The 27672-nt window shown below is 25.0% G+C and overlaps 2 protein-coding genes across 6 annotated transcripts in view; both read left to right on the top strand.

Annotated features, from left to right (window-relative positions):
• Positions 1-22127, top strand: part of LOC134836012 (broad-complex core protein isoforms 1/2/3/4/5) — a 53233-nt gene extending 31106 nt beyond the window's left edge. For 2 of the 5 annotated variants that reach the window (XM_063851118.1, XM_063851117.1), the window contains 8 exons: positions 4857-5090; positions 5466-5654; positions 5806-5950; positions 6018-6284; positions 6894-7173; positions 7239-7381; positions 7446-7493; positions 21635-22127. In XM_063851118.1, coding sequence (XP_063707188.1) covers positions 4905-5090; positions 5466-5654; positions 5806-5950; positions 6018-6284; positions 6894-7173; positions 7239-7381; positions 7446-7493; positions 21635-22047 — 1671 coding nt within the window. In that variant the 5' untranslated portion in view covers positions 4857-4904 and the 3' untranslated portion in view covers positions 22048-22127. Of the gene's footprint in view, positions 1-4856; positions 5091-5465; positions 5655-5805; positions 5951-6017; positions 6285-6893; positions 7174-7238; positions 7382-7445; positions 7494-11097; positions 11540-13720; positions 14118-18687; positions 18918-21634 lie in introns of those variants that run through there. The other 3 variants (XM_063851122.1, XM_063851120.1, XM_063851121.1) reach the window with 3 other exon arrangements.
• Positions 22128-26655: 4528 nt separating this feature from the next.
• On the top strand, positions 26656-27207 carry LOC134835375 (uncharacterized). The gene has a single exon (XM_063850252.1). The coding sequence runs from the start codon at positions 26656-26658 to the stop codon at positions 27205-27207; it is 552 nt and encodes a 183-aa protein (XP_063706322.1).
• Positions 27208-27672: the final 465 nt, after the last annotated feature.

Genomic DNA, 27672 nt, shown 5'->3' with positions numbered 1-27672 from the left:
TTTTAAATATTTTTGAGAAATAATAATTCGAAAAAAAAACAATTTTTAATTAATAAATTCTAAATTACTATTTTTTGGAGAATAAAAAAATTAAAAATATTGGTAAATAAGATTATCAATAAATTAAAAATAAATTTAAAAAAAAATTAAAAACCCGTATTTTTCACGGGATTATATTTTATTTCGCAAAATGCAAAGAAAATCTTTGAAAAGAATTTTTTGAAATAAAAAAAAATTATTAAAGTTCAAATTTTTTTCTTGAACGATTTTTTTCCGAAAAAAATTTTTTTTTTTATTTTCTATAGGAAAAATTTTTGGGAAAATAGATAGAATAAGAATAGAATAAAAAATAAGATTTTTTTAATGAGATAAGATAAGATAAGATTCAAGAATTGGACCTTAAGCCCTTCGACCTTAATATCTTACTTTTTCTTAAAATTTATGATATTTTTTTCTTTTTTCTGACCCCATTTCTAATTATAACAAGTTTTCAAAATTTTTCGTGCAATAATTTAAAAAATGCGATAAAAACAATCTAGAACACGAAACATATCCTACGAAAAAAAAACTTCTTAATATATAAAAGAACAGCAGCAACAGCACCGAATTGAACAGAACAGACAAATAACCTTCACCTTAACCTAGTGACAGTGTCGGACAAACGGTCGATTGCCTTTTCTATTATACATATTCGCATGTATATTGTCTACAAATCTAATATAATATAAAAATATTTGAGCGTACGTGTCACACACATGACGGTACGGACTGCGACGCGTACCACAACGAATACGATTTTTTTTTTCGGATTCGCAAGAAACTGCACACAAAATAAAATACGCGCGACGTTAGACATCATTCTTGTCATATATGTGGTAGGTACATACACTACATTTTTATTCATAGTTCTTCTTTTATTGTTCATTTTGCACATATTATTCGGCAACCACGACGACGACGACGTGATTTCTTTTTTTTTTTTTTTGTTTGGTGATCAGACAACAGACAACTAATTTTATTAGTAGTTTTATCGTCGTTTGTTCTAACTTGGCCTTTCAACGTATAAATTGTCGGTGAATAAATTGAATGAAGACAATGTTGTCCTTTTGTGCAAAATCTTTTGTGGTGACAATTTTTCTGGGCAAAAATTTTGAAAAAAAAATTAAGAGCAGGGATGGAACATAAATTTTTAGTTGAAAATGCATCAAAAGATGTAAAAATATTTTTATAATGAAAATTTCAGAAAAAAAAATTTTTTTTTTTCATTTTAGACATTTTAGCAAAAAATTTTTATTTTATTTTTATAAAAATTTTAAAAATTACCAAAAAAAATTACTAAAATAATTTTTTAAAATGAAATGTTCATAAAATGTTAATAAAATTCAATTTTAAGATAAAAATATTTGAATTTTAACAAAAAAAAATAAATAAATAAAATAAAAATCTATCATACCTACTTGCTTTTTCTGTCAAGTAAAAAATTTAAAAAATATTTATTTCGCCACAAAAATCGCGATTGTCAAACATATGTTTTTTTAGTGAATCTTGGCATTGTTGAATTTTTTTTATTTTTTACAAAAAAAAATTATTAATTAATTTTTAATTGATTAATTAATTTTAAAAAATTTTTGAAATTTGATTTTTTAATAAAAATTTATCAAATTCTACGAAAATGTAAAAATTTACAAAAATTAATTAATTTAAAAAATTATTAATATTTATCATTATTTAACAATCAAAATTTTGGTCCTCATGAGGAATTTATTGTCAACTGGCCGTTACGCTTAAAAATTTGCTCAAAAATTATCTTTAATTTTCTAAAAATTTAAGTCATTAAAAAATTTTGCCAAATTTTAGTCAATTTGCAAAAAAAAATTCCGCAACATCCATCAAATTACCCCCAAAAAATCTGATCTAAAACCAAAAACGTGCGATTTTTATCTAAATTTCCAACAAACACACGTTTTTTCATCTCACTTCCCGTTCCGCGCAATTCGCGACATCAAATCACAAAGCAAATCTAGTCCATCAATTGCTTCACCACTAGTTGACTCGCACGTTTTACCATTTCAATCATCATTTCGCACACATTTCACACGTTATCCGGCAAAAATTGCAAAAAAAAAAAAATATTTTTCCCACATGTGATTCACATTCATTCACATCGAAAAAGGATACGGTGCAATAATCTTTTTACATCCTTTTTTTTTTGCACAATCAACTAGCTACTACTAGAGTATGTGTGAACTCAGTGCGCGTCGTTTTCAGCACAAAACTCGCACAAATAATAAAAAAGGAAGAAAAAATTGTAGACCAGTGAAAGTGGATGTTGGAATGTATTTTTTTGTAGAAGCGAGAAAAAAATATATATTGCCTGTATCCAGACGATCATTTACATGATGTTTGCAGAGTTCGTTGCATAACTGGATTTTTTTGCATCCTTCTGGTGTATCTCGATAGTATTGTTGTTGTAAATTTTTTTTTCTAGGAAACGTTTGCCGGTGTGGAGTGAAATATATAGGTGAACTTCTTTTTTTTCGTTGTGCATTTTTTTTTGTATGCAAGGTCAATGTTGTACAATAAAGTTAAGCGTAAGCATTTCGTATATAGAGAGAAATGTAAAATAAAAAAAAATTATGAATGAAATGAAAAAGAGTTCATTCATAAAATTTTAATAAAAAATAAATAAATTGAATTTTTTAATAAGAAAAAAAAATTTTTTTTTCGCGCTTAACAACAAAAAAAAGAGAATTTTCAAGAAAAAAAAATATTTTATTTTTATCACCGAAAATTAGTTCAGCTGGGTAAATAATTTTGTCTGATCAAAGTTTATGAACCTTTCTTTATACAAAAAAAAAATAATAATAATAAAAAAAAAATTTATAAAAAAAATTCTTTAATATCAAATCTAATGCAAAATGTCTAAATTTCATACGAACATGCATATTTGTGCAGAAATTCTCACTCACACAACTTTACTTTATATTTTTAAAGTTAATAAATTTTCGGCTGTTCTATCTCTAACTATAAAAATAAAATAATAAATGTAGTTACCTATATGTAGAAATAGGTTGATCTAAAGTCAAGGTTATCGGATCGCGTCGCTTCGTATTTTTTTTTTGCTGCCGATCTTTAGTTCAGTCAAGGTCTGGTGGATTAGAAGTTCAAATCTAACTGAAAAAAAAAATTAAAATTAATTTTAAATTCATTCACATGAGTAATGTCACATGGTGTGCATATCGTAGGTATCATGTGCAACGCAGAAAAAAAAATCTATTTTTATTGTATTAATTTTTTTTTCAACTCAAAAGTAGCGAAAATGACGATGATAGTTAAACAACTTATAAATAAATAAAAATAAATAAAAGAAATCGCACATATATTCGCGAAAAAAAAAATTGTGCAAGTGTGGCAATTCATAGATTTCTATCTACACGGGACGTACAAACTTCAAGCAGCACAAAAAAAAACGTTTAGAATGATTTTTTCGTTGAGGTACGAATAAATAAAAATATAAGAAGTCTGCATACGAATTTTTTTTTCGGGTGTTTACTGCAACAACTGCACGATGACTACATGATGAACACACACAAACACAGCAAAAATTCGATTATTAGAGGAACGAAATAAAAAAAAATCATTTTTTGACCATATGATAGAAGTTTTTGGACCATCGCGAGACACAAACACAAACGCAACGCAGTCTGTTGTGTGTGCTTTTGTGCGAAATTTGTGCTATACTTTTCTCAGGATGCTCAATATTTTCGCGATTTAGACCACTTGCATTTTGATAATCTGACGGTAAAGTGGATTTTTTTTAATTCGTCGGTGTAAATAAATATTTGTTGCGCGAGAAAAAGTTTTGTGATAAATAAAAATTTTTATTAAAAAAAATGGATTGTACTGAAAATTAAAAAAAGGTGCTGTGTCATAAATAAATAAATAATTAATTAATTAATAAATAAAATAAAAATTAAAAAAATTATATTAATAAAAATTTATTAAAAAATTAAAAAAAATATTTAAAAAATTAATTTAAAAAAAAAATTTGATTTTTTAAGATAAAAATTAAAAGAAAAATAAAATAAATTATTATAAAAAATAATTTTTAATTAAAATAATAAAATATATTAAATATAAAAATAATTAAATATTATAAAATATTATAAATTATTACAAAATATTAAAAAAAAAATACAAAAATAATTAAATTTAAATAAAAAATTAAAAGAAAAATTACAAAAAATTATTTGAGTTCACTGAGCAAAAAATAAAAAATTCTAAACAACAAAAATTATTCAAAAGTGTTTAAAATAGTGATATTTGTTAAAATTTTCATCATATCGCAAAAAAATTGGCAAATAAATAAATTTCAATGTGAATTATTATAATAACTCAAAAAATCAGCTGCCATTATCAACTTTTTCGATTAGATGTATGAATGTACATTTAATACATTCAAAATTTGTTTTGAAATTGCTATACGTACAGTACATGTCTAATTTGCAACCGGCCGGCTGTCTAATGATGAGTTTTATAATCATCATCTGTTTATTATTATTGCATAATGTTTGTTAGGTGTGTCGGAATTTTATTAGAAAAATATAAATTTTTCTTTGAAAATCGTTGATTTTTCATGAAAAGTGTTTAAAAAAATTATTTTATAAATTTTTAATTTTTTTTTTCTTGAATTTTCGTCGAGACTTAATGCCAAAAAAAACTTTCCTTAATTTGTAGAGTGTAACTTAGTGACATTAGATTAGATTAAAATCAATGCTCAACTTCGGCAAATTACAGTCAAAAAATTGCCAGTGAAAAATTAACTAATTAACGTCATAATTTTTGTGTCATTTCAGGTGAATCAACAAAAAAAAAATAACAATTGGAAATAAAATCGCGACAAAATGGTTGATACACAACATTTTTGTCTACGGTGGAATAACTATCAAAGTAGTATAACATCAGCATTTGAGAATCTTCGCGATGACGAGGACTTTGTCGATGTCACGCTAGCATGTGATGGACGCAGCTTGAAGGCACACAGAGTTGTCCTTTCGGCATGCAGTCCGTACTTCAGGGAGTTGTTAAAGGTGAGTTTGTGTTTAATCTAAAAATAAATAATCAAATATAAATTAATATTATTTAATAAAAATAAAAATTTATATAAAAAATTTAATGAAAAAAAATTTTTTTAATTAAAAAAAAATATTAAAAAAAAATATAAAATTTTTATATTTATTTTTTTTATTTGCTAAAAAAATAATTTACAAAATTACCATTAAAAGAATATTTTATTATATTTTTTTATCATTACATTTAATTAATCAAAAATTAATTATTTTTACTTGAAAAAAATATTTTTATTTTTTAAAATATTTATTTTTAAAAAATTGCAAAAAAAAAATATTATAAAATTATTTAAAAAAAAAAATCTAAAATTTATTTTTTATTTAAAATAAATTCAGAGCACTCCATGCAAACATCCCGTTATCGTCCTGCAAGACGTTGCATTTACCGATCTGCATGCACTTGTCGAGTTCATCTATCATGGGGAGGTAAATGTGCATCAACGGTCGTTGAGCTCATTTCTAAAGACAGCTGAAATATTGCGGGTTTCTGGATTGACACAACAACAAGCCGAAGACACACATAATGTGAGTATTTGTGCGAATTTCTCTCCTTGAAAGAAAACATTTGTGTGAGTGACTGATTCAGCGGTCATTGATTTTTGCACAAAAATTGTTTATTTTTTTTTTAAATTTTTTTTTCATAAACAATTTTTATTTTCTTCTTTTTTGTGTGTAGTTGACTCAAGTGCAAGGCCCGCCTAATCAAAATATGCGGCCACCAATAAGTCAACATGACATTTATACAAATAGAATAGGCGAGGAGGGACTTTTTGCGCATCAAGATGCTTCACCCCCACCGCACATGAACAGTTTGCCAAATGGTGAGCTAAAATTTTTCTCATTTTTATTGAAAAGATTTTTTTTTTAAATTTTTCTAATTTTTTTTAGCTCATTCTGGCAGAGTAAATCAATTGCTCAGACAGGCAGCTGCCGCTGCAGCAATGCGTCGCGAACGCAACAGCTCAAGTCTCTCGGATGATCTTGGCATGAAGCGTCACAGAGGAGAACAAGGCAACAACAACAACTTGGATTCCCTTTCACACCCACCACAAGTAACGGCAGCCGACTTTTCGACGAATCTGGCAAAGCACAACAACAATTTGTCGCCCTCAATTAAAGACAGTGAACGACTTGACGCATCAAAGTTATCTATCGGTAAGTTTTTGAGCGTTTTTTTAATGCATTTTGAGTTTAAAATGTGCACTGGGAAGAATTTTCCAAATGTGAACTGGGAAAAAATTTTAAATTGTGAATTAGGGGAGAAAATTCGAAATGTAAATAGGGAAAAATTTTTAAATGTGAATTCGGGAGAAATTTCAAAATGTACAATGGGAAAAACTTTCTAAAATGTGCATTGGGGAGAATTTCTGAAATGTTTACTGGGGCAAATTTTTAAATTGTGAATTGGGGAGAAATTTTAAAATGTACAATGGGAAGTAATTTTATAATGTGAAAATTTTCAAAAGGTTTTATTAAGAGAAATTTAAAAATTTGTACTGGGACGAATTTTTAAAAATATCTTTTGGTATAATTTTTGAAAAAATTAGAATAATATTTTTTTCCTCAAGTAAATTTAAATTATTAATTGGGCAAAATATTTGAATTGTGCACTGGGGAAAATATTTTAAATAAGTAGAAATTTTAAAATATGCATTAGGAATAAATAAATTCTTTAAAAAAATCGCATTGGGACAAAAAAAATTGAATTGTGCATTGGGACGTAATTTTTTTACCTTTAACACAAATTTTCGTTTTTTCACACAGGCCACAACAACAACAATATCAACACAAACAACAACGTTTTAAATTCAAATAACAAGGATCACTCTTCTAATGCGACAATTGGCAATGGCGGTGGAAGTGTCGGCTCTGTCACAGATAAGGAAAGCTCAACACCGTCACCCAGTGCAAATGACGACGTCAAATCGGAACCAATGGAATTGATATGTGGAAATAATATGGATGGTGATCAAAGTAACGATTCAATTAACGACCAAGTTATTAATAGATCTGGATCGGCATCGGACGCAAAAGCGTGTGCAAGGTACCTTTTTCATCTATTGTTGTTGTTATAATCTTTCATGAACTAACAAAAAATTTATCTCACAGCTCACCAAACGCCGAAGAAATGGACAGTGGAATACATTCACACACAGCACCACCTTTTTTAATGTCACCAGAGAGTAAATTGTTTCCATCACCCGGCTCTTTTAACTTTTCCATGGCAGCGTTAACGGATCCAGCATCACTTGGTAAGACATCTTAATAAAATATTTTTTTAAAAATAATTTTTTTAATATTTTTTTTTTAATTCAGGCTTCAACCCGCACTCCCTGCAGAACCCCGGAGATCTAGGCGCTCAAGGTAAGAAACAAACTTTCATTCTATACATATTTAATTTTGAACATTTTATTATATATATTACCGAAATAAACATAAAAATAACAAAAATAGTTTGAAAAATACAAAATTAACAAATTGTGCTGTTTGCGAAACCAAAAAAAAAATAATAATAATATTAAAAACAATAATCATTCCCCTTTTTTAATAATAATAATATACAATAGTTTCATGAACATTACTATTTACAACAAACATTGTTAACTCATATATAAATTTAATTAATAATACAAAATAATATAATCTTCAAAGTAAAACTAGATGATTTGCGCGTTTTTTATTATTATTAATAAAATGTTTGATTTTTCGTAAATTTATTTATATATTTTTTTTTAATTAAACATAAGAATTGATTGTTATAAAATTGGTTTTCTTCACGTGTTTAATATAAATGTCTTAAATATATAATTAACATGTCGATGTTTTATATATATATATATAAAAGTTGTTGCTTTTTGATATCAACGTGTGTGATTTTTTTATTTGTTTTAATTTTATTTTTCTTTATTATTTGTTTGAAGTTTTTATTATCATAAATAAATAATTATTACAAAAAAAAAATCGGTGGAATTTTTTTTTTCGTTTCTGTGAGGAGAAATAATGATCGTTCATTTATTTTATAATATATATTTGTCTTTTTTTTATATATTTATCATACATGTGTGTGTGCTAAAATATTAATAGAACAAAAAAATAATGATAATGCGCCGCATTTATGTTTCATTTATAAAGGACATTTATTTGAAAAAAAAATTAAATTAAAAAAAAATTCGCGAATCATGTGTTTAGTTTTGCTTTTTTTCGGTTTTAATTATATCATTGGATACAACTGATTTTTTTAATAATTTATTTTTTAATGGATATTGGATATATATAAATATATATTAACGTTCATCATATCTCACAAAAAATAAATAAATGTAATTTAACTAATAATAAAACTTATCTTCATCATCATCATTCGAGGTGCGACAACTTTTTAACAAACAATCACTTTTTTACAAGGGTACATTTCAGTGCAATGTTTAGTAAATAATCAAAAAATCGAGAGAGACTATTAAATTTTTACAATAAACACAAAAATATTCATTTTTTGTAATAATAACAACATACATATATAACAATGTATAACATATATATTTATATGCGACATGTATTGTAAATATATTAATAGAGTTATTTTATTGGGAATTCGGTGATAACAATAAAAAATCAATTATAATATACAACATATATATTTTGTACAAATACTCTTATATTTATAATTTTTTTTTTGCTGGTAAAAGGGAGTGGATATTTTTTTTTATTTTTTAATTCATTTATTTTCTACAACACACAAAATATACATACACACAAATACACTTCATGCACATATGTCCAAACATGTAGTTTTTGACGATTTTCACACGTTTTCCCGGTACGATAAATGTAAAAAAATTCACACACGAAAAAAAAATCGAAAATTCAGCGTATGCAAATAAAAGGAGGCGGAACTATTATTAGTCGGCAAATTATATTTTTTAACATTATTTTGAGCAAAAACAAATCCTTTTATTTGCCACCTGAATATCATTCACTTGTAAGGTTATAATAAATGGTTATGGGTTAACATAATATACGTATTTATATATATCTAATATTCCGTAAGAATTATTTTTTTTTTGTATAAATGACGTGAAAAACACACATCCTTCGGTTACACGCACAGAATGAACATTGATTGAATTTTGCGTATATCGAACGCGGTTATGTATTATCGGTTTTCACACTCACTTAATTTTGACATGATATGACGCGTATCTAATAATAATTATAACAATGATGATATTATACATACACATTGGTTTTTCCGTCGAACATGTTTATAAAATAATAATAATTAGTTTTTCAAAAATACATTTGATTTGTGCGGGGATTATGTGATAAAAACCACAAAAATTGAAAAAGCTTGTTAGAAATCCATTTGATTCGTGTTGTCATTTATGCATCACATGACAATGATATCATCAATGTTATATTTATTATAATTTTTCAAGTCAGTTGTATTCCATATAAACATTCATATATATTTTTTATTTATTGTTCATCATATATGTCGTCGTCATCGTCCTCGTCGTCCTGTATGTGTGTTTAAAATAAATAATAAATATATATTTTTATCATTATTTTATTACACTTATCCTTATTTTTTTAACATTTTTTCCCCCATCCATTATTATTATTATTATTTATAAAATTTAACAAAATTATTATTATTATCATCATAAACATAAATCAAAAAATCAATGAACTGCGTTGGTGTCCTGCGAATATATTTAACATTATATTACTATTATATTATATTATATCAATCGCTGGGGAAATAAAATTTTTAAAAATCTAAAAAAATATGCAACTTAATTGATTAGTGGTTTTTTACTATTATTGAACAACATGTTTTAATATAATATAATAGAATAATGAAAATATTTATAATGGAACTGATTTGGGAAACTAATTTCATTCATTATTAAAACAATTTTTTGATTTATTTTTCATAATACGGTGGTGATAATGTAATAATTTAATCATAATGACAATAATTTCGTTAAACATATATATATTTTATGATTAAAAATAAATTAAAACATAAGGTCGCAAAGTGTTTCGCATCCATTACATTCGATTTGTATATGATAAAATTGTGTGTCAGTGCGGCCTTTCGACGTTTTTTTCTCTAATTCTTCATCCTAATTGGCTTCTACTTTTCTACTTCCTTCCTTCTCAACATTTTTTTTGTGTTATATTTTTCACTAAGTCTCTTTTTCCAAAAAAAAAATATATATATTAAAATAATAAAAAAATATTTTTATAAGAAGTAAACGTTAGATATTATTATGTATTAAAAAAAATAAAATTATGTGAAATTGTAAGCTGCTGGAAAATATACGGAATTGGCACTAATCTCCGAGAAATAATAAGAATAAGTAATAAAAAACAAAATTTATATATAATTTAAGCAAAATATATTAAACAAAAAATTATCTGAAAATTGTATATGATTTGTATTAATGTAAAAAGATAAAAAAAAAGAAACAAAATTAAAACTAACAATTTATTTTATTTAATAATTGGCGAAGTTTAATAAAATAATTTTCCCTGTATTGGAGTTATGGAGCAAAAAAAAGTAAAATATGGAGTAATAAACCCGGCTTAGGCAGTTTTTTGTGTAAATAGTTCCCTTGTAAATATATATAAATTATGCAAACAACATTCCTCCCCCACCCCCCAACTCCCCCAATACACGAACATGTACATGTGGTGATGGTGTACACAACATTTTTTAGCAATGTGAAAATTTCGAATGAGAATTTTCTTTAATTTTTTTCGTCCAAAGGCTCATTTGAAGTTTTTCACGTCTAAAAAAAAAACACACAAAAAAAAATTTTTCCCCACAAAAAAAAATAAATAAAAAATATTTTGCCTCTTGGCTAATGCCTCCTGTATTTATGCCTCTTGTCGTCAGGTTTTCTGACGACGTCTTCTCCAAACACCACCACCACTTCTCGCACCATCTCAACACTCACAGGCCTGCTGAATGCCGTAACGGGAAGTTCCAACGCGCAACAGCAGCAGCAACAGCAACGTGACCAACAATCGGGTGGTGGTTCAGCGGCGGCAGCAGCGGGCAGCGAAGACTTCCGTTGTGATCCGTGCAACAAAAATTTGTCGTCGCTCACGCGTCTCAAGCGGCACATCCAAAATGTCCATATGCGACCGACAAAGGAGCCGGTTTGTAATATTTGCAAACGCGTTTATAGCTCGTTGAACAGCCTGCGGAACCACAAGAGTATCTATCATCGGAACATGAAGGCGCCCAAAGACGAGGGCCAGAGTCCGCAATCTCTCCTCGGAGCACAAAGTTCAAATCCCTTCTTTCAACTGAACCACAGACCGTCTGCCATGTAGAATTTAATTTTTTCAGCGCATCATCCCTTTCATCAGCATCGATTGTTATAAAAAAAAACTGAAGCGTCGTCACTTATGAATCAAATCTTAAACTTACTTGCTCACAAATGAACGCCAATTTCTTAGCCATATAGAACTAATAATATATATAAATAATATAATTGAATTCGTTAAAACTTAGTTTTACTACAAAAGAGCCTTATAATTAGTTAGCCTTGTTTGTTTTTTATTTTTAGAACGTAATTTTTAACTTAGAACTCTAAATGTTCTCCAACCGGTGGAAAATTTATCCCATATATTATATATTTTAAAGTAAAGTTAATAATAATAAAAATCAAACTTACAAGTTATAGATAATACAAACATAGATTGTTAAAATGCATTTAAAATTAAATAAATAAAATACAAACTTTATGAGCTTCCTTAGTAGGTACATTCAAATTACATTAATGTAGAAAAAAATAATATTATCAAAAAAAAATATGATTATTAAATAATCAACATAATTAGCTTTAATTAATTAAACATGATACAAAATAATATATAATATATATTAAACGGTAAAGGGATTCGATTTTTTATTTTGAAATGAATTTTATTTTCCTTTGTGTGTACTTAAAGATAGCAAAAAAATATAAAATTTAAAAAAATATATGATACATAAAAAAAAATCTTACAGGAAGACAATTTAGATGTCTTATTATTTTGAGCTTTAAATTAATTTTTTGAACTAAAATTAAAAATTAGTAGATAAATAATGTTAAAAAAAAGTTGAAACAAAGTGCTATAAAAATAATAATTAGTATTTAAACTTCTAAAATTTTCTTCTATTATATATATTATACATCTATCACTTCTTTCTCTTTTTTGATCTATCTCTAATAAATATATACAATAGCTTTACTTCTTCCTTATCATGTTACAAATTTATCACGTCGTATATGATATTAATAATAATATTAAAAAAAATAAAGTTTACATCAACAATTAAAATATAAAGCTTCTCATCTATATTTACTACTAAACAAAAGAAACAAAAAATATACTCAACGCAATACTCAAAAAAACTTTTAAAATTAGAAAGATCATATATACAAATTTATCGCAAACAGCAAATTAAATGATTAAATTCTGATTCATAGAAAAAAAAATAGTTTTTTTTTATTTTTAATTATTTTTTTTTTAAAGTTACTCAAAAAAAAATAAATTATATTTATATATATTTATATGTATGTGATATAATTATGTTACATAAAACACGTAGGTGAGTTAAAAAAAAAGAGTAAAAAATAAATCTGACTTGTTCTCAACCAAATTGGAACCAATTGGAGTGTACTGTCGTCGTCGTCGTTTTTTATTTAATAAAAAAAATAATAATGTTTGCTTTGCCACATGTTGTCGCACGCGCGAGTTTTGATCTATACTTTTTTCATTATTATATTTTTTATTTTTGCTAATTATTTATTATATTTTGTATATACACTTTTAGAAAAAAAAATCACTTTTTTATATAATTTGTTACAATAAATAAATAATTTTGCAAAAATAAATAATATTAATATACATGAAAAAGAAAATACCGTCGGAAATGAAGCAAACACAAACACACACACAAATCACATAAAGAGACAGTAGTGACTGTTTTTAAAATTATTATTGAAAAAAAAAATATAATGTTACAAAAAATTGTATATATGTATGAATCAGGCCCAAAAAAAAAAGTTTATTTGTCAAAATTTTAGTCAGGGAGGGTGTAAACGACCGGGAATGACACCAATTGGTTCTTCTGATTGGAACCTGTTGGATTTTGCTCGAAAAATGTTTCAAGACACTGCTGCCTTTTTCTGGGTAAGGCCCTTTTTTGTGTATTATTATTGTCATGATGATGTAATAATAATATATTAATAAAAAAAAAACAAAACAAAAAATAAAAGAATCATTTTTGCGTAAATCACACGTCTCTAATATATATAAATATAACAACATCTTAGTTAATTATATATATTTTGCACAAAAAAATATTAATAATTATATAAACTATATAAATATATATATATATATACAATTTTTTACTCATAAAAGTCACTATTGTCTCTCTCTTTATTTTCCGGTACCGTGTTCGTCTTCTCAACAATCCAAACAAACCACTCAAACCTGCGTCAAAATTGCGACGAAACAACGACGACGACAACGACGATCAATCCGCTCCGCCAAACCAAAAACGCAACTGACAAAAAACGCAGGCAGCAGCTTACTGGGTTCCGGATCCTCGTCCAGTGCACTGGCGAATCGTCTGTCACTACCGTTGCCGTTGACGGCATGCCATCGTTGCGACGTATGTGGCAAGCTACTAAGCACAAAATTGACACTGAAACGACACAAGGAGCAACAGCACCTGCAGCCACTCAATAATGCCGTTTGTAATTTATGTCACAAAGTCTTTCGGACACTCAATAGCTTGAACAATCATAAAAGCATTTATCATCGGCGCCAAAAGCATCATCAGTTCGGTGGCAATGGCGGTGGTGGCTTGCATCATGGCCATCAAGGACCTGCCACGCATTTGGGCATGCATTCCCCCATCTCACCGACACAATCTAACAATCCGCATAAACTCGAGTTTATGTAAAGAAATTTTCTCCACCCCAAAAAACATGTCTAAATATTTTTAAAAAAAATATATATATTTTCTTATTAAATTTATCTTAATAATTTATCATCTTACTACTTTTTAATAATTAATTAATTAATTATTAATTATTATTAATTAAAAAATGCTTTAAAAAAATATAATATAATAATTCTGAATTGTGATCTACCTTTATTTAAATTAAATAATGTTTAACTTTAATTATTATATTATATTATTATTATTATTTAAATCATACAGAGCTTAAAAAATTTTACTTCGCTGTTATAGTTGATAATTTATGTTAATATTGATTGATTTCAAATGCACCAAATTTTAATTAATTTTATGACTTATTTAAACATATATATAATATATTATATATAAATTGCACCAACACTGCATAAAAACGTTTTTTATACTTTTTCTACTAAATATACATGTTAGAAATGTCGTAAAGATTGATGGGCATCATACTCAAAAATCATCGCATCGCCCAAAATACATAAATAAATGCTTTTATGATAGAACAATGTCAGATTTATTTATAAAAAAAATACGAGAAAAATGTCATCGATAGTAAAATTATTATTATTCGGTCGGAAAGTAAAAAAAAAATATGTTAAACACTAAATGTTTAAAGTAGTTTGTGATCCCAAATGATAATTTTTTTATTTTGTGAGACTGATATAAATATATTTTCGGGAAAAAAATATTTGAAGATAATAAAAAATAATGTGAATGAATGTAAAATGAGAATTTATAAAAAAAAAAGAAATAAATAAATATAATATATAATTAATAATAATTAGGAAAGACCCGAATAATATTAAAATAATGTAGAAAATTTAATTTATTATCAATAATTCATTAAAAATATTATTATTATTATTAATACTTTATTAGCGCACTTTTATTACACACTAAAAAAAATAACGTGTAACTTTTTTATATTATTATATATGTAAACATATATATAAACTTATAACATATTGACTTTTGAGTAACTTTTTTGTGATTTTTTTTTTTATATAAATATAAAATATTTATGATTTTAGAACACAATTAAATTTTTTTACAAATGCGAAAAATTTGTGTATAATCGAATTAACACGCTAGCAAAAAGCGTATAAAAAATTTAAAGACGATTGTGATCTAAAAAAAAGAGTAAAAAAATACATTTCGACTCTCAAATGAAAAAATATATATATATATTTAAAACGAAAAAAAAATTGAATTGGATAATAATAATAAAATTATTAAATTAAAAAAATTTACACCACGATAGTTTAGGCGCCTTTCTAAATTATATACAATTGTAAAACTTAAGACGAAACGTTTGAACAACAAAAATTGTATTTTTCTGGTTTTGAACACAGATAAGATATATTTGTGATTGTCGAAAAGACTGACTCTTTTTTTTCGAAGAAAAAAAAATTAAATAAAAAATGTAAAAAAAATGTATTAAGGAACACAAAGAATTTCTGATTATTAAATATATATATATAAAAAAAAATATGAAACAATTGGCCTCCAAAAATCAAAATTTTTGACAAAATTTATCTAAATTATTAAGGAAACAAAAAATTATTAAGAAAAAAAATGTATGTAAAAAAAAGAAGAACCACAAAAGTCTGAGAACATAAAATGTTCGATACCAAATTTTTAAGAAATTTTTTTTTATATTGAATCTATTAAATTAAATATTTAATTATTATTGCAAAACGTCTATTTATTATATTTTTTCTACATAATATATTAAAAAATAACTTAATTTGACGTCGGAGTCACACCTCCATTTTGAATCAACGTCCCATTATCATCTTTATTTTTTTTTATTACTGCGCAAACTGTAACTATGCTATAGATTATATCATCTTGCAAAAATAATACAATGACTTGACCCAAATTATTTTTTTGAATTCTATTATTAACTTATATTGATAATTCATAATAATAAATTATTATTGGAATATTGGCAAAAAATAAAAAAAATGAATCTAAGATTATATATTTTATTATTTTACAAAATAAGAGTAGAAACCCTGAATGTCGAAGGACTGAATTAAATTAATTAATATTAAATACGAGATTCGGGAAAAAAAGGAAAGACTCAAAGGACTGATTTTTTGAATGACAAAATTTTTTGATCAAAATTATAATATTAAATTATTATATCAAAGATGATACTTACTTTTTTATTTGCTTTTTTTTACCATATTTATAAAAAAAATAATAATTTGTTATTATTATTCTAAATATCTAAATAATATTAATTTATTTAAAAAAAAATTTTTTTTTTGATAACTTAAAAAATTCTAATATATTATACACGAGCACTTTATTATTATATTATTAATAAATTTATTATCTATGCTTAATAAAATTATATTATTACTAAGTTCATTATCGACGAAGATGTTTGTTTAACAATTTTTCCTTGAACTTTGTTTTTTTTTTCGTTACAACAATTTTGTTAAAGAAAAAAATGTACAGTTAAAATAATGATAATTAATACACAATAGTAGCAATTGATAGAACATACATTATTATGATAATTACTGATGGTGATGATGATGATGTGGATTTGCGAGACATCTTCATCGACAACTGAACTTTTTCAGTGGTTTCCGTCCTCTGTCCTTTTCCGCCGCCATCGGAATTAATTTACCGTCACAGAAACATGAACGGAGTGTCTCTTAATTTGCTTCACATCGCTCGCAATTGGCGGCTTTGTTGCTGGCAATATTCGTCCGAGGAAGAAAAATATGAATAATGACACAAAATATAAATATTTCAATGTGTTCATGTTTAAAAATTAATTATTTATTAATTGTAAAGAGTTCTTTTGTCTCGAATGTTATTTCGGTACTGAGAGCTTGTCTCGAAAAATCGTATTTCTTATCAAAATTTGTGCTCTCTTGAAGCTTTTATTTATACACGGCGCGATAATGTAAAATATATTTCATAAAATGAGAAAAAATTCGCTCTTTTTCGATGGGTAGAAGGGGAGAATCTAATAGACACTTGCACTTTCTGGTACTTACCAGCTCGTTCTTGACCACTAATCCCAATTAATACGTGTGACGTGATGTTCGTTCGAATTGTTGCTCTCGATCCACATAAACAATCATCATCAGTAGTAGGATCATTGAACCGATTGACGTTTCAATATATATTTTTTTCCTGTTTTACAATACAAATCCAATACAATACAAGTAAACACCCCAGTTATAGTATACCGTTGTAAAAAAAAGATTCAATGTGTAAAAAATGCACGTTTATAACATAAGACATTTTAAACTATAGATTTCCATAGAAATGGCATTTATTCTCCTTAATCAAGTAACAAAACCAGAAAATAACCAGAAATGTAATTTAATTGTATGTAATAATAATAAAACATAAAAAAAATACAATTCATCCCAGTTATTATAAATTATTACAAAAGTGTTCGTACAGAAGAAAAATTATTATTATTATTGATGTAATTGTAATAAAAAAGGAAAATATTTGTTTATCTGCAAATAATAAATAAAAAATAGGAAGAAACGCATTTACAATAGTTAATTATTATTATTATTACTACTACTACTATAAAAAAAATCATTATATATACAATAAATATATATATATATTCAAATGTGTAAAATAAACAAAAAATAAATTAAAAAAGAGAGAAAGGAGAAACATAAATATTCTTTACAATACGAGAGAAATAGCTCTGTTTTTGTTATTATTATTAATATTATCATCATCAACATTTTGCTTCCATTTAAAAATAAAATAAAATACATCAATAGACAGTAAATAAATAAAAAATACGCAGTAATGTATTTTTTATCATCATAAAAAAATATATATTATGAAAAAGTGACATATTTCCGATGAATCACATTATCACTCATAATACAATGATGATGAAAAATACAAAACGGAACTTCATAAAAACAAAAACTTGTTGGCTCTAGTACTACGTTTAGTTATTATAATTAAAAAAATCATTATTATTATTATTATTAATTATTATTAAAATTAATTAATTATAAATATATGAAACAAAAAAAAATATTAAAATGGTATATATAATATATATATTATATATATATACAAGAAAAATATTAAAAAATGATTTAAATTAATAAATAATAATAAAATTGAAAAAGGAATAAATGTAAGTCTTGAAAACAAAACAAAAAAAAAAGTTTCTCAAAATATTTAAAATAATTGGAAAAAACTTGGAAAATTGTTATAATTTAAAAATTTAATTTATAATTTTTTTTTCTACTATATCTCTTAACTCTTACACGAATCAATCTTGTCTCATCTTTACTTGTGTCTACTACTTGCGTCGAATTGTTGCCGAATTTGGTGGTGAGGTGAAAATATGTGGGATATTTTTTTTTTAATTTAAAATATTTATGATTATTTAAGTAAATTTATTTTTTTTTTACTTAAATAATCATTCAAAATTTTTTTTATAATTTTTTTTTAATCGGCCCTTTTATTATTTTTAATTTTTGTCACATCACATTTTTTTTTGTTGTTACAACTACTCGAAACCTAAAATGAATTTTACAGGATGTTCCCCCAAGAAATTGTTTTCGTGCCAACTGTGTGGTAAGGTATTGTGCTCAAAGGCATCTCTGAAGCGTCACATTGCTGACAAGCATGCGGAACGTCAAGAAGAGTATCGTTGCATCATATGTGAACGCGTTTACTGTTCACGGAATTCATTAATGACACACATCTATACATATCATAAGTCACGACCTGGAGAGTTGGAAATGAAGGACATTAAATTCTTTTAATTCAGTTGAATGAATGAATGAAAGAAAAAACACAGAAAAGCAATTTTAAACGCGAAGAATGAGAGAATTAATATTTGCCATAATTAAAAAAATTTATCTGTTAGTGCTCTCTCACTTCTTTCACAACATTTTACATAAAAAATTATATATATTAGAATATTAATAGTTAATTATTAACAACATATATAATAATATTAATAATCATACATTTACGCTACAGTTTGAGATATTATACAACAACAACGACAACAACAAATGACAAAACAATAATATTTCACCTTTTATGCCTTCGCCTTCAATCACAATTTCGCCTTCTATTTAGCGACTACAAAAATTTCTTAAAAGACTTTACTAAATACTTCATATTTGATAATATATAGGATCGTAGTTATAGAAAAAAAATTATTTATAGACAAAAAAAAACAAAAATCGAACAAGAAAAGACATGGACTTTGAATTATTTTGAAAAAAAAAATTATTAGATATAATGAAACAAAAAAAGAATGACACACTTCACACACAAAATTTTTGTTCCCGCCGAATTTGCTGTTGTAACACTGTGTTGTATAAGCGCGTTCGTTCGTCAAGGTTCGTTCCCAAAACTTTTTTTTTTAATAAATACCTAATTACAGCTAGTTCTCTCTCTCTCTCATTCTTTTGTACATTCTACTCCTTTTCTATTTAAAAAATTATTTTTAAAAATTTCATGAGTTTTCATGAAACTTGCATTTGCGATATCAAAAATTGCCTTTTTGCCTTTAAAAAAATTAAATAAAATAGATAGATAGAAAAAAAATCGGGAAAAATACATCGAAAAAAATAAACATATATAAATAATGTGAATTGAACGCCATACAACATTTTGCCATCTTCTGCTATCCTCTTTTTTCTAAACTTTTTTCTTCCGGTACTTTCTGGTGGTAAATAATAACTAAAAAAAAAAACTAATGAATTTCCACTCTCCTATCACTTCTGTGCCTTCTACTACTATTTTTAGAAAAAAAAATGTAAATAATAACATAAAAAAAAACTAACTTTCCTTTAATTTTTCCAAACTCGTAGATTTTCTATCAAGTGCAATATTAGTATTAAATAAGTCTTTCTACATTATATACTTACTATATTAAACATATATATATCATATAAGGTCTGAATTCGCTCTCTGAACTCTCTGCTTCCTAATATTATAAAAAATAATAATTGATTGAATTAATAATTAATTAAAACGCCTGCCTAAAATTTTCCAATCTATTATTTATTATTTAATTAAAATATTTATTAATAAAAAAAATTGCATAAAAATTGCGACTTGCTGCGATATAGAAATAAAAAAAAATAAACTAAACCACACACAATAAATTTTTAATTATAGATTTTATTATTTGATATTTTTTTATATTCTCTTCCTACACAATTTTTTTTTCATATTTTTTTGGTAAATTAAATAATAAATAAAAAAATGAATAAATAATTATGATTTAGTTATTTTCTATATAAAAATATATATTATTATCATTATATTCATCATCATCATCAACATCACCGCTGCTGCTTTTTTTTCAACTACTATTTATTTCACTTCACCACAAACACACACACCAAAAAAATGATCACGGTCATTATTTATTAAATTATAAAAAAAAATATTAATTGCTTGGCTTTGATTTATTATTTTTTCAGTTTAAAATTTTTTATTTATTTATTGCGCTTTTTTTTCTTGGTAATTTAGTTTAATTTATTTTTTTGTATTTTAGATGACATTTGCTGCAACGTTGTATCGATGTGCATGAATTTCATTTTAATTTTTATCATGTTTCATAAAATTCGTTTCATCATTTTTTATTTATTTTTCGACTATTTCAAACGACTTTTATGAAACATTAAGCTTTTCTTTTATTTTTTTCTATTTTTACTTTTAATTCAAGTTGTTTGACTGATTGTTGTTTAATTTTTTTTTAAGTAGAACATTAAAATCATAAAAACCTCTTAATGTACAATGACGTTCAATTTGATGTATTTGTATGTTGATGTCGTCGATAAAAATATTAAATTAAAAAAAATAATATAAATGTTTTTCGTCGTTATATTTTTTTCGATTCACGTTGAAATGATTGAAATATAAACAAAAAAAAAGTAAGTTTAATATTTTTAAAGTTTTCATTAATTTTTAATTATTTTGGTAGGTATTAATAATAATGAAAACTTTTTTTAAAAAAATTATTGAAAATTAAAATAAAAAAAATTAATTGGCAAAAAAAAATATTTTATCTATCTGTTTTAAATAAAAAAAAAATCGACATTCGGGCATGTTTCTGGAAATGGTTTGAATTTCTTCAAACTTCTTTTATATTCCAACCATTTCAAAAATGCTTCGCTTTCTTTGTTTTTTTTTTAACTTTTGCATGCTTTTCTGTCCTGTTTTCGTTTGTATCTCTGTGATAATCTTTGATTTTTATTTTTATTAAAAAATTAAAAAAAAAGTTTTCTTTTCTCGAAAAAAAAAATATTATCTAGTAAACTTTAATTAATGATAAAAAAAAATAAAAGTTAAAGAATTTAGGATTTTTTTCCAATTGGTTGACAATTGGATTTTCTCTGCTAAAAAATTTTTAAAAATTTTCCTTCTCTTTTAATATTCTTCTCTTTTCTCAAAAAATACAAAAAAAAAAATTTTTCTTACGAAATTTTACTAAAATAATTTTTTCTTTCGCCTTTAGCAAACTCCCCGCCATCCCCGTCATCGCCTCCCTCATCGTCGTCCGGTGGCTCGGTGACGCCGCTACGGATGCCCCCGCCCACCAGTGGGGGAATCAACGAGCCCCAAGAGTGTCCCTACTGTCGTCGTACCTTTAGTTGTTACTACTCGCTCAAGCGTCACTTCCAGGACAAGCACGAGCAATCCGACACGCTATACGTCTGCGAATTCTGTCATCGGCGATATCGCACCAAGAACTCCCTCACGACGCACAAAAGTCTGCAGCACCGTGGCTCCAGTGGCATGCTCAAACGACTACTGAAGACGTCAGCGCTCAAGAGTGCCCTTGTGCCGCATCCGCATGCGCATCCACCGCGATCGCACCTGTTTGACTTTGCATCCGAAATTGGACAACCGCCACCGGGCATCCAATAAAACTAGGCAAAAACTAATCAATTTTTCGCGTTTCCTCATTTTGATTATCTCGGGGACTGTTTTTAGACAAACTTTTGAGAAAACACACACACACACGAAAGACTTGCAAGTTGGCGAACGTGCAATATTTTTAATTTCATGAGCTTTGACTAATTTTACATTATTAATTATTATTATTATATATCTTAAGTTACATAAGTGATACAAAAATACTTTTTATGTTAAATTCTTATTATTATTATTATAAAAATTAAAAAATATCAATGAAAAATTATCATATCAAGCATAGCTTAAAAAATGACCAGACGTCTCCCTATATTATATATAATTTTTTTTTTATTAAAAATATTATGTTAACTAAAATCAATGTTTATATAACTATAACTATAATAAGACAATTTTTTTAATTAATTAAATTAAATATTAAAAATAAATGTGCAAATAATTTTATAAATAATTATAAGTTTTTACATAATATATGTGTCAATTACTACAAACAAACAAAAAAAAACAATAATAACGAGATTTTGATTCTAAGATTAAATTTTAATTTTTTTTTTCATGTATACAATAAATTAACAAAACAACATTGTAAAAGTAACGGTTTCAAATACATTGAAAATAAATAACTTGAGAGTTCCCCAAAAGTGGTTCATGGATGCCATTAACTATTATTTTAATAATTTTTTTTAATAAACCTAATGATAAAAAAAAGTAACTTCACCGGATCAGTACAAAACAAAAAAGATGAATCCAATACAAAAAAAAATATATATATTTACAAAATTTGATACATATCTGTCTCAGGAAATTTTTGGCATGATATTATAATTTTTATTAATTAAAAAAAAAAGATATACAAAATAAAAATCAAAACAGAGCTTTGAAAGTACACAAAAAAATAATAAATAAATAATATTTCGAAATAATTGTCCTGGAATACAAAAAAGTACAAAAAAAAAAATATTTTAAAAAAAAATTATTCAACGAAATTAATCATCTCGCTCACGCATATCGGTGCCATAACTTGTACCCCACCCATAGTATTTTGTTTTGTTTCTAAAACTTAAAACTGACATAATAATAAATAATTAAATAATATACGTCGAAAAAAATATAACGATATACCTCAATTCTCGGTATTTAATAAACAATAATAACATTAATGATAAAAGTAATTTTTAATTGTTTTTAGGCTCTTTTTACCTCAAACGAAAATTCTCAAAAAACAAAAAATTTCATGTAAAAACGCTCAAAAATTATGACTGACATTGATATTTCTTTGTGCCAAACTTTTTTATTTTTTTTTATTTTATCGAAAATGTAGCTTACTCAAAATAAGCGGGACAAAAATGGTCAGTATTACATGAAATAACGGTAGTAGTTATATATATTTATATTTTTTTACTAACAAACTAATTAATTAATTCATTAAAAAAAACGTTTAGAACCAACATCAGTCAAATTTTCATACATTTGAACAGGAAAAATTAAAAAAAAACTATATCAAGTATATAAAATACATATAATTATAAAACATATAATGAAATTCGAATTTATAAATGTAATTTTTAAATTAAAAAAAAATAATGAAAATGAACAAATTTAACTCAAGTTAATTATTACATTATAAAACATTATAAATAAATAAGGTGTATTTAAAACATATTAAAAATTCCTTTTCTTCCGTTTTAAAATAAATAAAAAAAAATGATAATCATGTAATATATATTTGCTTTTGAAGAATCTTTTCAATATATCCGATGTGACGATACATATTCAAAATACAAAAAAAATAACATTTTGTGTCAAATGATAAATTTTTAAAAAATTATATATATATAATTATATACACAATATTATATATATATTAAAAAATTGTGATCTAAATTTTAAATTAATTAATAATTTTAAAAATTTAAAATAAAATAATAATAATCCTTTTTACTACTATAAAAAAAAATATTCAAACAGAAAAAAAATAATAAATAAATAAAAGTTTGTAAATGTATAAGGAATCTGAAGAGATTTAGTGTTCATATATAGAGGATATTATACTAATAATAAATTTTAAACACTAATTAATTATAAATATATTTCTATATATAAAACAAAATCTGTACTGTACAATCGAAATAAGTGTGACAAAACAAAACAAATCAAGTTTGTGAATAAAATTTACTTTTTATTCTAGAATAAATTGTGTCAAAGACACGTTAAAAAAATAATTAAACCATATCTTGGCTTTATGTTAATAAACATATTTTTTAGTGAATAATTGTATATTTTACTTACTAATATATTATTATTAATTAAAACGTAAATATAAAATGTGCAATTAATTTAATTTTTTTTTATTGTTTTTTCTTATACAATTTTGAAGCGAATCAAAAAGTCCTTTTTGTAATAATCATTGTCGAACAACTCATCTGAATGTTTTTTCTATGAACATATACTCTTTTTAAATAAAACTAAAATAATAATTAAAATAAAAAAAAGATAAACATCATTCCAACAAACATGCAGTTTACTTGATGGTTCAACCAATATAAATATTTAAAAAAAATAATCAAACTTAAACTAACACGAGCACACAAGATTCAATTGTTCAATTGAAGAAACAAGCTGCCTTTGAGACAGTACAAGAATTTAAAGAGAAAATAATATCGATACAAAAAAAAATAAAATCTACTGCAGTTTTATCATATTTTTATAGCTGCTTTTATTATACACTCTTTAATAGACAAAAAAAATAAAAGAAAATATAATAAATAAATAAATTTCCCAAACTGTAGCTAAATAAAAAAAAAAGATTTAAATAAATTAGATGATTATTTTACACAAAAGATGAAACAACACAGCCATCATTTTATTAGAAAAAATATAGGAAAAAAACAATAATAATGAAAGCTACCTCAAAAAAAATAAATTTAAAAAAAACATTCATTTTGTATAAAAAAAGGATTTTTTAAAGACTTCTAAAGCATACATCACACAAAATTTAAACGTATCGATGTCTACCACTTTCAACTTTTTTACAAACATATCTTTGCTGTTTTTACGTGTTTAACAGCCTCAAATGGTACTTCATATATTTACAATAAAACCGATGCGATGTATTTAAATCTGTCTTTTATACTTGACCATCAATTAAAATCAAATAAAAAAAAATGAGGTTTAAAAAATTTATATCAAAACACATGATTGTTTATTAAAAAAAATTAAAACAAAGGATATTGTAATAAAATAAAAAAAAAAATTAAACTTGATTCATCTATTGTCAACATCAGACAAAAATTCGTCAGTGTATAAGAGTCAAATTATATGAATAAAAAAAATTGAAATCAGGAAAAATTATATAATAAATAAAATTAAAATCATTCAAATTTGTTCTTATAAACAGTACATTATAAATATATATATTAAAAAAAGAAAAACATCATTATTTTTTATATTACGTTTGATTGATATCATGAAGGAAGGTATGTATAAAGTTTGGTCGCTCTTAATAACATTAAATAATTTTGACTGATTATTTATTTTTTTCATTTACAAAAATTATTATCAAAATTATAATTTTTTGACTAAAATGATCTTTAAAATATATAAAAATTATGTTGTATAAAATATATTATTTTAATAAACTTTCATATTATTTGCGATCATTGGGAATGATGTAAAAAATTTAGTATTTTTTCTTAATTCTTCGGCGAATAAATTAAAAATATCAAATTTTTGTCGCTCCCTCTCTTCGATTTTTTCGAAAAATTCAGGGGGAAAAATAAAAATTAGATAAATTAAAAATATATAAAAATATTTTTGACATTTTTTTGAATTCTTTATTTGAAAAGTTACTTTTTACGATAAAATCATACAAAAAACAAAAGAAATTATATTATAATAATAAATGATTTTTCTTCAAATATTAGTTCAAAGTTGAAAACATTATAAACTAAAATTTAATTTTTTTAAAAATCAACATTTAACGTCTAAAAACGTAAAAAATTACAAACAAAAAATTCAAAAATATTTATTTTTTTATTTTTTCAAAATTTAGTATTTTATTTATTTGCCTTAGTATTTTTACAATTCTTTATATTATTAATACTGATAACTTTAATAGTTATTTTTAAAGGTTTCCTAAAATATCTTAATTTTTAAAAATTCAATAAAATAATTAAATTTATAAAAATCGATTAATTTTTTTAAAACTTTTATAAATAAAGTTAATTTTTTTTGTAGAATTTATTAAACTGTGTGAAATAAAAAAATGTGATATAAAATTTTTATGGTTAAAATTGAAAAAAAAAATAAAAATTTAAAAAAATTTTAAACTCTTTTTCAACAAAAATATACGAAAATATCAAGAAAAATTAAACATTTTTTATGAAAATTGCACCAGCCTAAAATCGTCAAAAAAATCTTGAAAAAAAATAATTTTTTAATGTTATTATTGCAAGTTCATTAAGGTGCGTGTGAAATTATTTAAAAAGAAATTTGTTGCTTAGTTACCTTCCACTTTCTGTTTATTTGTTACCAACAAACAAATTCCAAGTCGAAATTCCTCAGTCTGTTGCTGCTTGAGCTCAAGACACCTTTGCACAAAAAATGTTCACGAAAAAAGAAAAAATCCTCATCCGCCCTTACTGGGAGAAACGTTACCACCAACACCGCGAAAAAGTAATTAAAGCCATCCCACGCATCGACTACCACCCGCCAGCGGAATACAATCACGTGACCCTCAAACTCAAAAAGGCCCAAAAGGAGTTGGAACGCCAGAAGCAAATCGAAAACGAGAATATTCGTCTTTTGCAGCGTCTCGGTTCGATTATGACGAAAAAACGCATCGACAACTACTGGAAAACGTGTCGTCCGAATTTCCTGAGTCGCGAACCGATCGTGGATTATGTGCAGCGAGCACGTTCCCGCGACTCCTCGATGATTCGGGAGACGCCAACGATTTCGCAGGAGGAATTGATGAATCGCAGACGGTCCAAAAGTGCATCGCGATGCACGGCATGCTCCCCGAGCATCTCGGGAGACTTCTTGAAGGAGGAATCGGGCGAGAGACTGCCCTTTGCATTGCCACAAGAGACGAAAAATGTTCGGATGCGGAAGAATTCGATGCCGCATGTTTGCTGCTTGTATTGCTGTTGCTGAGCAACATATATTTTTTATGCGAAAAATTAATAAATAATAAAGCAAAAAACTTTTTTAACATTTTAAAATCTTTATTTTATTTTTTTCCTTATTTTTTGTTTGAATAAATATTTTTTTCTCTCGACTTTTTTATTATAGTGACTATATTTCCTATATTTTACACATTAATAAAACTTTACAATTAGTCGTCGTTATTATATTATCTTTCTTTGCGGATCTCTATGGTTCAATATAATAAATTGTAGAGTTATTTTGGATTATGATTGCTAAATTAATATAAAATCTCGTCAAAGAAATTTTGAAGCAATTTTGTTGGCTATATTTCATTATTTTTTAGGTAAGTAAAAAGATCTATTCAAAATATTTCTATAGTTTTTTTAAAAATTGATAAATATATATAGAAAATCTATAACATTAATTCACGCTTTTTTTGATTAAAATGTTTTTTTTATTATCCTCTTCTAA

This window comes from Culicoides brevitarsis, chromosome 3 (genome assembly GCF_036172545.1).
Source record: "Culicoides brevitarsis isolate CSIRO-B50_1 chromosome 3, AGI_CSIRO_Cbre_v1, whole genome shotgun sequence".
NCBI lineage: Eukaryota > Metazoa > Arthropoda > Insecta > Diptera > Ceratopogonidae > Culicoides > Culicoides brevitarsis.
Note: the sequence above shows the minus strand (reverse complement) of the source record. Positions and strands in the feature narration are given on the sequence as shown.

Coding starts and splice junctions, on each gene's coding strand:
- LOC134835375 (XM_063850252.1), top strand. CDS start 26,656: ATGTTCACGAAAAAAGAAAAAATCCTCATCCGCCCTTACTGGGAGAAA.